Source organism: Anabas testudineus, chromosome 22, assembly GCF_900324465.2.
Source record: "Anabas testudineus chromosome 22, fAnaTes1.2, whole genome shotgun sequence".
NCBI classification, from domain to species: Eukaryota; Metazoa; Chordata; class Actinopteri; order Anabantiformes; family Anabantidae; genus Anabas; species Anabas testudineus.
Window position 1 is genome coordinate 16,154,337 of NC_046630.1, and position 17,235 is coordinate 16,171,571.

Below are 17,235 nucleotides of genomic sequence, written 5' to 3' on the forward strand. Positions count from 1 at the left end.
TTCAACACCTAGCAGTAATTATAAATAAACCAGAAACAGTTTAAAACCAGTATCCATTTCTCTGTTCTATAGATTTTGAATATGTATTAAAAACACATCCAGCTATTGTGCTGCCCTACATGTTTTGTAAGCATGGGTGCAGCTACTGTGGCTTTTTTTGACTCAAACCCACATAGAGACTGGAATTATATTAATATTGGGGCATACCCATCTAATATACGGTATTTGGACTTTCTTTTACACAAGATATCAGGATAAATATATTTACTACAGTTGAACTAAAATCTACGGATTGTACAGCTCTATCAGTGTGTGTGGCAGTGTATAAATGTGAGGACTAAGGATTAACCAGGATATATATTCTAATGTTTATTGTGATGTTTACTCAGGATGTAATCAAAGCCCACTCTGCCCTCCTGCGAGCCATCGACCTGAACATGGTCAGCGGAGGAAGTGGCCTGGGGAAGATCTTCCTCGACTTCAAAGAAAGGTCAGTGACCAGACATTTTTCTGCATTATGCGTCTAGGCACATGCACACACTGTCCTTTGGGGGGATGTAATTTACATAAATTGAACTATCAATAGATGGTTCAAAGAAGTGTTTTTCATTTTTTTAGGATTGTGGAGTTTTGCACCGAGTTGCTGGAGGATTGATGGCATTGTTGAAAGAGCATGGCAATTAAAACAATGTGTGTTAGAGAAAAGGCTGAGAGAGCATGGAACCAATTGTTCCCCTTTCAACCAAAACAATGAGATTAAATCCACTCTAGACTCTGTTAGCTTGGCACTTGTGTACACGTGTCCCTCCTCTTCCACTACCACAGCATTTTCTTTTGTGTGGAGTGCTTTCTTTATGTTTGTTGTCCTTCATGTTTAAACCTAACCCAGGTTGTCCAGCAACATGGATTTCATTCACTTTATCATATCATCCCCATATCATTCAATTCACTGTATCATACAGTAAGTGCAATAAATTTGTATTAAAAACAAATTATATATTAAAATATAAACGTTTTGGGTCATACATCTATAGAGGAGAGGTTTCTGAAATACACTGAGGCCTATCGGTGGACAGGGTTTCTCTCTCAGATGGATCTCCATCTTTCCCAGCTGCAATGTGAGGATAATTTGCATCCCTGAGGGGAGCAGTGATTTGCCTCCATGCTGTGCTGAGTGTGGCTGCTTCATAGGTAATGGTAATGATGGCAGTGATAGGTTCTGGCCCCAGTCGTGATTCCATACACAGCCATAGATATGGCACTCTCCTCAAATAACACAGCCATTACCGAGTGAGTCACACACGACCCTGCATGTGTGTGCACCTACTCATGCATAAATAAGTGCATATTATATGTTTCTGCACTGTGGTCTTGATATTCTTCCAACTTGAAGCAGTCACATTATTTCTCTGGGCTTGCGTCAGGCTTATCACAGACCTGTTTCTACAAGGTGCAGGGTGTAACATTTAGAGGGATCTCTTAGCAGAAATGTAATATAGTTTTCATAGCTATGTTGTGTTTAGGGATAGAGAAGCTGCCATGTTTCTACAGTAGCTCAGAACAGACACTGGATCTACAAAGGGAATCACATTTAGTGTTTTAATCCTATTTGCTGTCGTACATTGAAATTATGGCCCAAAGTCTTACATACTAATAGGTTAACATCCAGTTTCTAAATATATACTTCAGCCATCTAAAGCAATGTCATCACTTGACATATTACTATTTGATGCAGTCATAGAAGACGACTTCACGGATACCGTAGGCTCCCTCGTGCTTGGAAAGGGGGGCCAGAGCGCCTGGAACACATAGTTAGTGTGACACAAGAGACTATATTCCTACTAATAGACAGAGGCAGGCACATACTCTTTCTTTCTCTCTTACCCACGCATGCACATGCTCTATCTCCTTCCTTGTTTAGTTCATCTGACTGGATCTAGTCTAGCAGTAGTTATTTTTACTGAAACTACAGGGTCCTAACCTTCAGGAAAAGGCCCAGACCAAAAGTAATAATGGCTAACACTCTACCTGGCAGAAATACCCTAACATTTAGCTTCCATTCATTAACAAATTAGCTGATGGCATACCGTTCACTGTAGTATCTACGGCATTGTACCAAATGCAACACGGGGATATTTTAAGAAAGCGGTTCATTTGATTTGCAGATTCTCTGCATCAGAGGCTTTGACTGCCTGCATGTGATTGACATGTATACCTGCCTCATTATGAGCCATGGTTGCGTCTTGTCTCTTGTGGCGATAAACAAGAGGGACCAGGGGATTTGGACTGACACAGCACCGCTCCCATCAGGCATCTTGATGATCTTCCAGAGGAACTGGCTCGGCATAAGTAATTTGGTTATCTATGCTTGTAAGTCCCTGTGACCTTTACAACAATGTGCTTGTATGTTTCTTTTGTTTTTTTTTTATCAAGTTGGTGCATACGATGAAAAGCACTTTTGTTTTTTTCTTTTTGTCATTGAACCGAATGCCATGCTGGAAATGTCACTGGTTTATCTCGGGGTACTTTTCAATTCTTAGCCAACCAGAACCGAAGTGCACCACCAAGAAGCTCTAGAAACTAAATGGGCACCTAAGTACCCTCTTGTTGATCTCCTCATTTGTGACATTTCCCAACTCATTTCCGGAGTAATCTGGCTCCCAGATATCCTTGCAGTGCCTAATCATGGCCGCGCTGTGAGCCTCTTTATTGGGGGTCTTTGCGCTATGTTCTCCTCCATTTGCTGTGTGCTGGATATGTTGAGTGGAGGTGAGGGGGTCCCAATGCCATGTGTCAGAGAATATTAGCTGGCTCCACAGCCTGTCACTTCTAGTTTGCTTGGAGATTTCCTCAGTCGCCTGACTCGGCTCTCAGGGCTCCACTAGGGTTGGGGTGAAGGCCCAGGGTGCATTTACTCAAAATTGCATTTTCTGTGAAGTAACATTCATGCCAGCATCCTCATTATGAAAGAGGCCAGCACAGCAGGGCAGTATCACCAGCACTGAAAAGAACACAAAGACGTTTTTACAACACCAGTGTACCTGTTGCAATTCTTTTCCAATTTTGGAGTAATGCAAGTTTACTAATGGCACAATTGGCACTACTAGGTGGAAAAATGTCATCTTTTATTTGTGAGTTCACTGTTCAAATGTAATGGGCCTCCAGCCTAAGAAGTGGGACATACTTATTTTTTCATTCTCTCTTAAAATATAACCCTTCTTCTGCAGCTTTCATCCCCTGCCTTAGCGACCTGAGATTTCACTCCCATCACAACCTCAGGAATAAAACTCACATTTGCTGCCGTGCATAAAGAAAGTACAAACACAAGGCAACGTCTACATCGCTCATTTACAGTAACTAATACTGGACCTTTGAAATTTCAAAGTTTGGCTGATGAGTGCCATTTTCCATAAGACGTTGACAGTGATAGCGTGAGCATTTCAAAGTTATTGTAGTTGTTTTCTAATACAGTTTGGACCATCAGTAGGCCAGTTGAATTAATTAAAACATGCTGAATCCTGAATTCATTCATCAACATTGAAGCAGAGGTGGAGAGAAAGCGGGAAACGATGAGCCGTTTCCTCCCACTCCTGCGATGTGTCACGGGCTGATTACAGCTGACTGGGCCAAGAGTGGAGACATGCTGCAGTGTGCTTGTGTGTTGTTACTCCTTTTGTTCCGCTGCCTGTCTCAGAGAAGAGGACAAAGCCTCTGACTAGCTTCTCAAGTCTTGGGTGAAAATGCTCTTATTAAAACTTAATTTTGCACAAGTCGTCCAGTAGTTGATCGGCTCGATGTGTATAATCCAGTAATGACTTTGGTTGCAGGATTTCGGTGCCAGAAATGGTTGCCTTTCCTGGCCAAAGCCATGAACTCCAAGGGGCTAAAAGTCCTCATCTCAGCATCATGGTGCTGGCTGTGTCACTGGACATCTGTTGTAGAAATCAGACAATGGGAAAGGAGCTCAAGGTGCACAGTGGTGTGCACGCTGTACATTAAAGACACATAAATGACACACATGCTATAAATGATGGTGTTCAGCCAGATGAGCCTGAAAACAATTCTTCTTATCATTTTTAATTCACTCTGCTTTTGTCTTTGCTCTGAGGGGAAAAAAAATATGTAATTTGCTCCCTTCTATAAAATGTGTCTCATTAAGGCCATAAATGAATGATGAATTTTAATCTTTGAGATTAATAGAGAGCATGAAGGGCCTTAAGAGCAACATTAAACATTTTCTGTCTGTACTGGTTCTTTTTTATCTTTTTTGCTTCTAAAAGGAAAATGTTTCTACTAATTACCACTAATGTCCTACATCACTTAATATCCTAACTTGATATTGTTGTTCCTACGTTCTAACCAGTAGCTGGAGCGCTTTGCGTTCCCATCATTGGGTGTCTCTGCCACTTGCCCCTGGATCCTCACTACAGTGCACAGTTCTCCCGCTGTCTTAAAATTGATCAAGGTTGCCATTAAATTTAATTACGTTATGATGCTGAAGGAGTGCAAGCGGAATGGAGCTGTCTCCCAAAATGTGGATCACATCTTAATCAGAGCCTTGTTAGCCCAGGGCCAGTTTCACCAGGCTAGAAGGCTCGATGCACTGGGTTCACCTGGGACGTTCCAGTCAGCATCAAGTCAGCATGGCAGGTGTCTGTTGAATGGCTGCGAGAGAAATGCTGCTTTTGAGTAGATGTGTATGTACACATTCACAGATACAAGAGTTTAGCTCCATTACCAGAGCAGCATTTTACATTTGAACTGATGCTTTTCTATGGAACAGTGGAGATTGATCCATTTCTACATATTTTTTCTTGGGAGCAGCCGAGTCGAGCTGTGTGGTATCGTTTTCAGATCTATTAATACTAAAGTAAACCTTTTTAGTTATGTTATTTCATATCTTGTAGGAGTCTGTCAGTGCTTGCATTCCATTTGTCATCTTCTTGTTTGCAGCAGTGGTCTGTCATGCAAACATTTCCCGGTTGGTCTGTTTGCGGTGATGCTCTTGTCTGCGTCACAGATCTCTGCGAGGCTGCATTACACTTCAGGGTGCCAGCTCTCTCCATCCCCCCACCCACCCCTCTCAAGATTCTGATTAAGACACACTGGAGTGCCAACTCTACCAAAGGGGGGTGGGGGTTTAACAGTATACCAGCCGTGCCAATGCCCTACTTTGACTCAGTGACTGAGTGAGAGGAATGTGTGCGGCGTGCAGTGGCATCCTCCGGGCAAGATGACTTTGAACTCCCTCCCAGCTGAACCCACAGATCTGTGTCAGGATCCCATTGTAAAATCTAATGAGCACAGCTCTCATATCCTCGCTGCTCAAAATTAGAGATTTTTTTTCCCTCACTTGCTGATAAGAGGAACTCTGCAAAGCAACTGATATGAAGCAGTGTCTTTCATTAGTGCTCTGTGATTACAGCTTATTGACGAGAGGATGCCGCCCCTCCAAATGTTGCCCTGGGACCAGAATCTAATCATTGCTTATTTATGGTATTCACATATATTCCTAATCACAAAACATGTATTCACATATTCATTTATCTGTCCCCCTATAGTGCAGAATGACTCTCCGGCTGGCCTCTCTGATTGTGTTATTAATCTTAAAATTAATGTGCAGTGTATTGGCTAAAGGCTCCAGGGCACCAGCCAGTTCAGAGCTAATTGTGGACTCAAGCAGCAATCTCCTTTGTCTCTACATTTTTACAATGATATCATATATTCCCAATATTTTGAATGTTAAAATGTATTTAATTTGTCCTCATTAGGCCAGATTTTTTATTTTATGTTATAAAACAGGTTTTATGGGCCCAAATGCTCACATACAAGTGTAAAATTAAATCTCACATACTGATTTTGACATTAATGTTTTATTATTTGGACCTCAGACATTTGTAACATGTGTTCTATGGCGGAGAGGGTGTTTTATAGTTAAGAGCTTAAAAGTGAAATGTCTGAAAGCAGCAAGACAAAGACAGGTCAGATTGCTTTTGCATATATCTTTACTTTACCTAAATACATAAAAAAGATGATTTGATGTATGTAGATACACATTGAGGTTTGTGGACTGTGCACTTCTGACTCTTCAACCTTTATCAAAGTTATTAAACATAATGTGAGTGTGACCACTCTTTGGGTGTGTTCTTTCCTCTTTCTCCTCGTTTCATCTAATCACCAGCTGTGAAAGTGAAATTTAGACCAACAGCTGTTGTTACTGTGTCTTTCATCAGGTTGTTGATCTATGGCCAGTACTGCAGCCACATGGAGAACGCCCAGAAGACACTGGATGAGCTAATAGCAACACGAGAGGAAATCAAGATTAAAGTAGAGGTACGCACACACACACACACGCACACACACGCGATAGGTTATTATTATTATTATTATTATTATTATTATTATTATTATTATCATTATCATTATTATTATTATTATTATTTATTTTATTATTATTATTATTAGTTGTTGTTGTTAACAGCAAAACAGCTCCAGTTAATATTTGTCTGTGTGTTAAGCAGACTTTCTTCAATCTGCCCTGTGACTGTTTGAGTGATGTATTCAGCATGGACAAGAAGAGCACAATGATTTGTGTGGTGTTAGTTCAGATGTTGTTAATAATTAAAATAAATGTCATTTCTATAAGATAGACAGTTTTATAAATGACAGCAGGTCATTACATTCTATAATGAGCTATTAGATTCATAAATGGGATCTAAATTTCCTGTTGTCATGCACAAACTATCATGTTATAAATGCAAATAATGTAGTTTGCAAATGGACCCTGAGAGCTGTTTAACTCATACTGTCCTATTAAACCTTTGTAACTGAACACAAAACTCAAACATTGTGGTTTCATGTCAGTGAATACAGTTTGCTGTCCTTCTCTGCTAATAGTTCTCAGTCTGTGTGTGATACTGCTGTTCTCTGACCCTCCTATATGAACCAGTCATCTTTAGAATAATCTGAATGTATTATAGCAAAAAGCCAACACTCTCCTGTAATCACAAGATTAAGGCACATCAGCACTTAGCACGGCCTCAGAAATGGAGCTGTTGACAAAATTTGTGGTGATTACAGCCACTCTCTCAAAATAGAAGAGCTTTGTAACGGGGTAAAACAGCTTCTGTATTTTCATGCAAAACTTTTCTTTTTCAGGAGGAATAAACTGAGCCTGTTACTGCAAACATATAGAAACTGAATAAAGAAACTGCTACACAAACCAGTGTGAGGGAACTTTATAGGATGATTCTAACAAAACACAGTTTCTTATGGCGTCAGTGCGGAGTTTATAGAAATGTATTCATTGGTCTGAGGAATTTCCCAGTCAGCACTTAGAGCAATTGTATCGCAAATGACTGGCACAGACGCAGCTTTTGTGCCCTGGAAGAATAAACCGGCCTCGCTGTTGTTAATGGAATGCCCCATGAATGTGTGGAAGCAGCAATTGCAACGCAACAAGAATGCATTAGTAGGAAATGTACAATGCTGCATTACACAGTGTTGTAACAATAGCCATTCCACTTGTTCCATTGTTCCTGCAGGAATGCACTATGAAAGTGCAGGAAGGAAAGTTCAAGCTGCAGGATCTTCTCGTGGTTCCCATGCAGAGGGTGCTCAAGTACCACCTACTACTGAAGGTAGGAGACATCTGATAAACCTACAGCACAGTCCTTTTTACTGAATGTAGTCATACAGGGGAGAAATGCAGAAAAGGAATATCTGCAGCTGAAGTCACAGTATTCACAGTATGACTGTAATTACTTCAGCCCAACTTCCAGTGCTCTGCAGGTATTTGAATTGTGCTTGTGCCTCTTTTCATACTCATCATCTAACATTTGAGCTTCGCAGAGTTAAAATAAAAAAAGCAATGACATTCAGCAGCACAGGGTGGGTAATGTAACACAACATGGTGGGGTAAATTTGCATTTGGAGTTTTTGTGTTTTTGTGTCATTGTTTGATCTCAACACTAACAAGAGGCAGGCCGGCCAAAGAATATAGTTGTGAGTCACATATTTTGCTCAGACTTTGTCACGGAGGTGATGGTTTATTTCGGCTGTAATTTTATCCAGTGCTCAACAATTATCCGCCATTGTCAGTGAGTTCGATTGGTTCCAGTTGTTCCTCTGGTTTTGGCCTGGTGTTGTCATAGTTTTCCAGACTTTTTCACTTTGCCACTTGAAATTGTGTTTGTTTCTTTGGGATCAGTCCATCAAGTATCTGGCCCCTAACATTGAAAGACTTTTTATTTGTTGTTGTCATGTTTTCATTATTGTTGCTCTGCTCTGTAGCTCATATGCTGACATTTTTAACAGAGGAAGCAACTAAAAGGAAATAAATACTTAAAAGATAAAAGATTCTGCATGATCATTAGAACAGATCCGGTGCTTAAGTTAAATAATTCATTAAATTGATTCAACATTTATTTTAATGACTAATTAGTCTTGTTGAGTCATTTATCAAATAAAATAACAAAACTTTCGAGGATTTCTGAAATGTGTGGATTTGAAGATTATGTGCAGTTTATGTTTTTCAAGACACATTAGTTTACAGCATTTGTAGCCGTGATTAAACCAGGCCCTGATACCATTTCTCCTAATATACCAATGTGTCTGAGAACACTGTCTGGCCACTCACATACTAGTCAACACTTCTTCCCTGGAGCTTTCTCCTGGTGTTAATGTACAGAAAACGGAACTGACCACTGTAATGAGCTCCATGATTAATTGAGTTTGTATCTCAATTATGGATGAGCTTCTGAGTTTATGATGCCCTGTGTAATGTATGGCAGGGTGGGGGCAAGTGTTTGCGTCAGGTGATTGTGCTTCCACACGGAGACTGCTGCAAGTTCTCCATTAGCTTGAATCGAACCCCTGCAGGAGTCTCAGCAAGGCACTGAGGTCAAATCAGCCGTGCACTAATCAGATTAAACGCACCCCATTTCACTGCATCCCACAGCTTTGCAGTAAAACATTGTGTTGTAGCCTTGGGGCAAGTCACTTGACAAGTCCTGATTTTGTGTGTGTGTGTGTGTGTGTGTGTGTGTGTGTGTGTGTGTGTGTGTGTGTGTGTTTTCAGTGCCACAGGGCACATTATTAGTTGATGAATGGATGATGTCACAGTAGTGTTTCCTATTTGGTCTCACTTCATCATTTATGTACTATAGCTGCACTCTGAATAAAGTCAATTCAGCACAATCATCTCGGAAGTAAGTCTCCTCAAGCAGGGCTTTAATATTTGATAAAATATTTAATGATAATAATATCACGAGTGTGCCTTTCAACTGAAGTCTGGTGTATTGCAGTGTGTCAACACTTTCCAGACAAAAACAGTCCAAGTTGTGTGAAAAGTAACAGAACTAAACATCAGACACATCTGCAGAGTCAGCAGGTCGCTTAGATAAAAACGGAGTAAATGAAGTTACAGTGGAGCCCAACTGCAATACTTTCCTCTTGGTTGGGCTGATTCGCTGTTGGGAAGCCAGTGAGGGATAATATCTCTATTACAGCACTAATGGCTGCTGCTTGTTGTTCAGATTGCCTGCACAATGGAAGTTGAACAGGGGGATAATACTATCCTAAGTGCTGCATCGCAAAATGAAGCTTATTGCGGGTGAAAGTGCCAGGAAGGAGATTTTAAGTAGCTTAAAGCACATGTGCAACAAATAACATTAATAAGGACGTCATTTATTGTACGAGTTCTATTTTATATTTGGAGCATTCTTTAACTATTCCTATATATCCTGTGTGATCCTATCCTGAGCATAAGTAACTGCTACAATGTTGTTATTCTTTCTAAAATGACAGTTTAGCAGAATAACTGATAGGTTTCTGATAAGACTTATATTTATAGGGTATAGTTCAGCACAGCTCTGTGTTAGATAAATCACTCCAATAAGCCAGTGGAGGAGACAGGAGTCAAACACAACATGTAGCATGTTATTGATTGGCTACCAGGAGGACAACATGATTAGTAGACGACACGTTTAACGTCATCTTGTTCCCATAAAGAACAGCCAGACCTGGAGGCTACTTAACTAGCAAGGGAACAAGCTTCCACTTGTCTTTTCTTTGCATGGCTGTTGTTGTTGTTGATGGTGCTCAGCCGCTACTTATTCATCCCTAATCCCAGTAAAGAGCAACTTTACACACTGCAGCATCATTACATTTCATCATTTTAATACAGTGTTGTGTAATGATAATCCCCATCCACAGGAACTTTTAAGTTACTCAACTGACCGACCAGAGAGACAACAACTCAAAGAGGCACTGGAGGCTATGCAGGTCTGTGTTTATACATGTCTTAGTATGTGTGTGTCCACAAGTGTGCATGTAAAGATGTTACATAATCAATCGGCGATGCTCTAAGCCGAAGCTGAAGGAAAATGTTTCATACAGCTACTGTGGCTCAAAATACCATAAATGTCCATGATATCAGACATGTCAGGAAGATTTTCAGTTGAGCACCGAACACATTTTTTGCCTCCCTCTCTCAGGACCTGGCCATGTACATCAATGAAGTCAAGAGGGACAACGAGACACTGAAGAAGATCAGCGAATTCCAGAGTTCAATAGAAAATCTTGTAAGTGCCGTGAACTCCTCCCTAGATTTCACCCACTAACTTTAGGACAGTGCTGATTGAGTTGTCCGGTTCTGACAGGTTATTAAAATCCATCATTTGTCACTGTATGAGTCAGTTGTGATTCTTGTCAACTCTTGTTGAGACCTATTTTCAGCCTTATCTAGACTAATGTGAGTGGTTAGTCACTGAGCATCACGGAGGAGTTACCCATATTTTACCATGGCTTACTTCCACCTGTCATGACCGTGCACTATTACAAAGTTCCCTAGAAATTGTTAAGCCGTGCAGAATATGAACAGGAGAAATGATCTTCACTTCCCATTATCTAATTACACCTTCTCGTTTCCTCTTCATCTTTTTTCTGTCACCGTGTTCTCCTTCCTGTCACTCTTTCTCCTCTTGCCTCTATTTTTATTTTAGTTCCTACAGAGGTGCAGACAGACACTGGGTTAATTTGTGACTAGTACATGAGCTATTGATACAGTACACGCTGAAGCACCATTAGTAGAACAGTATAGATTTAGTTTTAAATCAAGGTGTAGCTGATTTATTCATGATGTCGTTTTCCATTAAATGCAGAGGTCATGTTTCTGTATCCAGTGGACTGACATTTAGTTTGTCTTTGTGACCTAAGCAGCAGGTGAGACTAGAGGAGTATGGCAGGCCAAAGATAGATGGTGAGCTGAAGGTTTGCTCCATCGTCAACCGAACGAAACAAGACAGGTGAGTTCAAAGTCTGCAGGAAAACGAAAACAATCATTATAACCTTCTGCACATTGACATCCTCTCCCCTTCAAACTCTCAGTGCGAGTGTGTTATGTGTGTGTTTGATTCCAGGTATATATTCCTGTTCGATAAAGTCGTCATAGTCTGTAAGAGGAAAGGCTACAGCTATGAGCTCAAAGAGACTATTGAACTCCAGTCATATAAAATGTCGGATGACCCTATGAACAACAGAGACATGAAGAAGGTAAGAAAACCATCTGCTTGGTTTAAAAACACAGAGAAGAGTATTTTTTTTAAAGGCAGTGAGATCTTTGTAAAGACAGCCTCGCTAGTGAAGGTGACGCGAGTTCCCATGTAATCATTACAAATGTTGCCCTTCAGCTTGTTGGTCGTAATTTCAGATACGGAACTTATGAGTAATGCATTAAACGGTCAGATATGCATCGTGCTCGCTCATGCTTGACAGATCATGTAAATGCGATGAAGGTCATTTTAGGATTTCATGAAAGTGTACTGCTGTGCGTTGCGCCAGCGGCCTAACATGGCTTTTTGTTTTGAATCTGCATGTGTCTGTCCATGTTTGCATGTGTAACTGGGTCTTTCTCTGGTGTCTTTCTTTTTGCATGCTTACCAGTCAAGTGGAAAAATGGTAAGCTCAAGTGACCCCTTTATTTAACTCATCTTCTCATAGTGGCCTATTTTTGGCAGTTTTGGGGTGTCATGCCGTGATTGCACGAGCGCCCTACGGCTCTGTGACTGGCTCTCCAGCTTTTAGACAGATGCATCGCTGAAGCATGTGGAGCATCTATTAGTTCTGATTTGCATTTGATTATAGAGTATTTACAAAATATTCTTTGCACATATTTATTTGAAAGTGCCGTTATCACAGTCTCCTGTGTTTATTCTTGTCTGCCATTGTCATCCACACTCTGCCATCTGCTCTTCACTCACTTTTCCTCCCCAGTGGTCTTATGGTTTCTACCTGATCCACCTGCAAGGGAAGCAGGGCTTCCAGTTCTTTTGTAAAACTGAGGACACAAAGCGCAAATGGATGGAGCAGTTTGAAATGGCCATGTGAGTATGATTACACATCAGGGCTGGCCAAACAGTTGTTATATAAAATCTGTAGATGTAAATGTGCGGTTTTGGCTGAGCATGTGAGTTTCTACTTCATTGCAAATAATTTCCCATTATTTTTTCCTTCCAGGTCCAACATCAAGCCAGAAAGAGCCACAGCCAATCAGCACAACTTCCAAATGCACACGTTCGATAAGAACACCAACTGTCGAGCCTGCAAGATGCTCTTGAGGTAACGGCATGTACAACAGCACATTCTTGTTCTACAGAGAGTAATGGATGAATAATAAAACCATCCTCACCCTCACACACATTTCAAGGACTACAAGCTATCTGACAGTCTTCAGTAGCAACAGAGATTTGCTTTACATTTATGTGAACTCCTTGTGTAAAAAGATACTTTACACACCGTGACTCCAGTCTCGAACATGAAGCAGCGCGTAACACAGCAATATTACGATGAAGAAATACTTAGATGTAAAGATACAAACATCATTTTCTTTATTAACATTTACAGAACATATATAGAACATATACACACTAAAGGTACTAACCTACCTAACCACAGTTGTTATGGAGCTTTCATTCGTACCACGCCGTCCTCTCCAGGTGACATTTATTCAGTCATCATGGATCTGTAGATGCTTGAAATTCAGCTTTGGATTAAAATTGACAACTGAACAAACTTTCTCTGCTTCTAAAGATCATGTGATAGAGCTGAAAGCCCCAAGAACAAGCAAGTAAGTGAGGCTTGAGTGGAGACTGTTGTTTCCAAGGTCCAGATGGGACAGGCCGAGCTGGATTGTAACTATGTTACGTACATAATCAGTGTAATTCAGTGTTCACAGCAACGTTCAGTCAGCGCTAAAAGCGTCATTCACTTGATGTGCATCTGGGTAGACGCCAGCTGTCCCTCCTCCAACGCCCCTGCTGTCTTTCACTCCATGTATGTGTGGTGTTCAAAGACTGTACGGAGCGTTTTGGGCTGAATGGTCTCTATACAGAAGTTTCTCAAGACTGTGAACTTGGGAATGACTGATTAACATTGCTGACAAATGTAACACTTGTAAAAGGAGCGTGTGTCTGAAGAGGGAAAACTAGTAAATAACTGAAGACAGACGTAGCCACATTTGGTGAGCAACTAACAAACAGACTTAAATCACAGAGGGAATATGTTTTGGCTGACACAGCCCCTCATTACTGTTGAAGTGATCTTTGGAAAATATTCCACTAAGTGTGACTGAAACTGAGGGATGATATTTTTAACCGTTCCCTTTTCCCAACACCACCCACTGTGTCCCAGAGCACACCTCCCCCACCCCCCCCATGTGAAACTGCAGCAGGGATAACCCGTGTCACTGAATCACCACTTTCACCTCTATTACAGTCAGCCGCCTAAACTCCACTCTGTGTATTGACCCACAAATTTCATGGCTTCGCTGACCTAAATTCACAGAGCCCAGCGGAGGCAGGGACCAGGGTTCTCACTCCCTGCTACATGCTAATTACTGCTGCAGCCCCAGCGGATCCCGTCGTGATTTATAACACTTACCATTCAACATGGCAGCACACGAGATGTGTGCAGTGTTATAGTATCCATAACATGCACAGTTCTGGTCCTGAAGAGGGCGAGTTGATCTTTAAAGGATCGCAGAATGGAGATGATGGAGGATGTGCAGCCACAATCACAACATTATACTAAGTAGCAGCAGGTCCCCTTGTGGCTTGTAGATACAAGAATTTAATTTGTGTCTGAGACATTTCCTGTTTGCATTACTAATGTGTGTGTTTCTGTGTGTGTCCTCCAGGGGCATCTTCTACCAGGGCTACTACTGCTCTCGCTGTGGAACAGGAGCACACAAAGAGTGTCTGGAAGTTATCACCATCTGTAAAATCAGTAGGTGTTTCTTCTAATCCTGCCTAACCCACAGTAACCTGATTATAATTGATTTATATTCGGATTAAAAACATTGACATTGAGAAACTCCATTATTGGGTTTTTTCTGTTGACCAAATTACCAGTGACTGTGATAATTAAATAATTAAGTTCTGCCCACAAATACAAACCTGCTGTCACTCTCACTGAGCACAGTCCTGCCTGTTGGTGACTTTATCCAGCAGGAAAGGGAGGGAGGGGGCTCCTGTGGGACTACATTGTGTTGTTGCGTTAGCTACTGAAGAGGAAAACCACAACCAGCGAGTGCAGAGGATTTACACATATGACAGTCATGACGTATGCTGCAGGCACACAGAGAACCGCATGTTTACACCCACTGTTCCCAGCCATTTGACCTAGAAGCCCTTTAAAGTGAAGCGCTGACATATTACGACCCATTAGGACGGGTTTCATATTTGTTTTTGAAAGAACTGAGGAGGTGAAAAGATGAGAAAGAGTTGTAGAAAGTGAAAGCAGTTTGGTGCTGCTTTCTTTATTATTCCTTATATCAATGTGTTTGTTATCCTTTATTATTTTATAAAGTGGACCCAGCTAAATGTGCTTCACTGTAGAATCGTGACCGTCACCTTTTAATCATTTTAAAGCTGCACAGCTCTTCAGGTCTTCATCTGGGCAAAAAGCGCCCAGACACAGGGCTCTGACATGTAGTTTATTATAACTATTGTTGGTTCAATGCTGTTGGAAGTTTCCTCTCTAAGACTCTCCATATCTTTGGTCTTTTCTTTCAGATCCTCATGACTTGGTAAGTAGCTCACTGTATCTTCATCCTCCTCTAAATGTAATTCTCCCTCATGCTGAATACAGTGTTGTGAGTATCGTGTGCTACATGTGTGATTTGTTTCTCTTTCATAGGAACCTGGCATGTCATCAGGTAAGAACACTTCCTGTGATCGAAACATGATGGAGAACACTTCGACATGAAGCTGGACCTTCTGTCAGCTGTCATGTAGCTCGTTTGTTGATACAGCTCTCTACTGCCATCTAGTGGAGAAATGCACTCCATGGCAACAACATCAGCCACGTAGATTAGGACGGCAGAGGATACATGTACAGATAAACTGTAGTGTTTCAAAAAACAAGAAGGGCTTAGATATGAGTTACACTCAGTGCTCAGCTTGTTTCAGTGGCTCTTGGTGAGATTTCTTTGTCATTTCTGGCATTTTTGCGAGATAGAAAACAGCAACAGCTGCAACAAAAATACTGTATCAGGTTTGAGCCCAGGATGTTGTGGTCATATCGTGTGTTTCTTAGACCACCGCATAACTCAGAAAGATTTTTATGCAAAACCAGTCCTGCTGCGTTGAACAAACACAGCAGGACCAAGACTATAGTGAGGAATGTAGTTCATCCCTTAGTATCCTCTAGTGTAAAGTCAAGGTTTATTTATTTATTTTAGATGACATACAGTAGAGAAGTCATTCTTAAAATCTTGTCATCAACATCTCTTTTGCTGCCACTTACAAAACACATTGTTTTTTCAGGTCCCAAGATGGTGGCAGTGAGGAACTACCATGGCACACCAGCACCTCCAGGGAAGACGCCACTCTGTTTTCAAACGGGAGATTTCATCGAGCTGCTGAAGGGAGATCCGGACACCACGTGGTGGGAGGTACAGCACTCAAACTACTGAGCATTTTGACATGTGAAGTAGGAATATTATGAGACGGGTGAAGTTGGCTCTGCACTCAGGTCATAAATACCGATTCAGGCTTTTACAAAGCTTTAAGGTGTTTCACATTTGCACTGGGTGAATAGAGTAGGTGTAGTGTCTTTAGTTAACTACTGAGCATTAGATGTGCTGATGAGGGAATTTTGACCTTTACAGACACATTTAAGTGAAAGTGGAATTAATGTACTTATCTCAGTCTCAACAACAAAGCAAACAAGTGTGTTTTCTAAAAGGTAAATCTATGCTTCAATACAGTGTGCTGCAAAAGAGAAAAAGAAAACTGTCCATACACTGACTGCACTACAGTATAATTAAAATATCTTTGCCGGCTACTATTCAGATATGTCACAACATACTTTGTAGTCGTACAATTATAAAAAGTTGACATCAGATAATAAGACATGCATCCTTTAAAGGGTGATGTACTTGCAGTGTTGTTTTGCAGTTGCACTACTGTACAATCCAGCTGGAGATGGCGCAAAAGTGAAAGTATTGTCAGACATGTGTCAAACCCAGATGGGAGGACAATACTAATCTTATCTGGATATGCGCAACATCCTCATTCATGGTGTTTAGTGCATATAATGGGAAGAACATAATGAACTGAACTGAACTGTTAGCGAAAATGATGATTATTGGCTACTAGAAAACACCAACACGTCGGTATTTTGCCCCTGTTGGAAACATGGAGAGGTCACATGTAACCAAAGCCACCTGCATTATTTGAACCAGGATATGAATGTCTCATATGGCAGTGATTAGTGTTTTTGTGTAGAACCTTTATTTCAGATTATTTGGGCAGACTTCTTATTCTGATATTGAATTTAAAAAACACACCAGCTGCACTTACACTCATGAGGCACCAACTTACCCATGACGGTGTTTGCTGCTGCCTAACACACCTTTTGCAAACTGACCTCCGCAGAGATTTATCTGAATCAGAAATTAGTGGACACTACTGAAACAGTAGTTCTTGTAATTTCTTACTGCCAGGTGGTGACTCGCTTTCATCTTTAGCAATAGAATCCCACTTCCCTGAACATGGGGCTGTACCTTCAAACCTGGAAGACGCTCCTCTGTGAATTGGCTGGATTATAAGTGATTTGACACCATGGTGAATCATCTGACTCTTACACACTAACAGTGTTTTATATCAGGCCGGCTTTTCCCAGAGAGACTCGGGGCATCTTTCTGAAGCCATTAATTCAAACTCTGCTATTAGG

At 41.1% G+C, this 17,235-nt stretch overlaps 1 protein-coding gene across 6 annotated transcripts in view; it reads left to right on the forward strand.

Annotated features, from left to right (window-relative positions):
• Positions 1-17,235, forward strand: part of vav2 (vav 2 guanine nucleotide exchange factor) — a 151,970-nt gene that overhangs the window by 129,739 nt on the left and 4,996 nt on the right. For 2 of the 6 annotated variants that reach the window (XM_026339653.1, XM_026339654.1), the window contains 14 exons: positions 390-490; positions 6,234-6,333; positions 7,545-7,640; positions 10,216-10,284; positions 10,497-10,583; positions 11,218-11,306; positions 11,421-11,553; positions 11,944-11,958; positions 12,274-12,383; positions 12,517-12,618; positions 14,195-14,283; positions 15,072-15,085; positions 15,196-15,214; positions 15,825-15,952. In XM_026339653.1, the coding sequence (XP_026195438.1) occupies positions 390-490; positions 6,234-6,333; positions 7,545-7,640; positions 10,216-10,284; positions 10,497-10,583; positions 11,218-11,306; positions 11,421-11,553; positions 11,944-11,958; positions 12,274-12,383; positions 12,517-12,618; positions 14,195-14,283; positions 15,072-15,085; positions 15,196-15,214; positions 15,825-15,952 (1,152 nt within the window). The remainder of the gene's footprint in view (positions 1-389; positions 491-6,233; positions 6,334-7,544; positions 7,641-10,215; positions 10,285-10,496; positions 10,584-11,217; positions 11,307-11,420; positions 11,554-11,943; positions 11,959-12,273; positions 12,384-12,516; positions 12,619-14,194; positions 14,284-15,071; positions 15,086-15,195; positions 15,215-15,824; positions 15,953-17,235) is intronic. The other 4 variants (XM_026339657.1, XM_026339660.1, XM_026339658.1 and 1 more) reach the window with 3 other exon arrangements.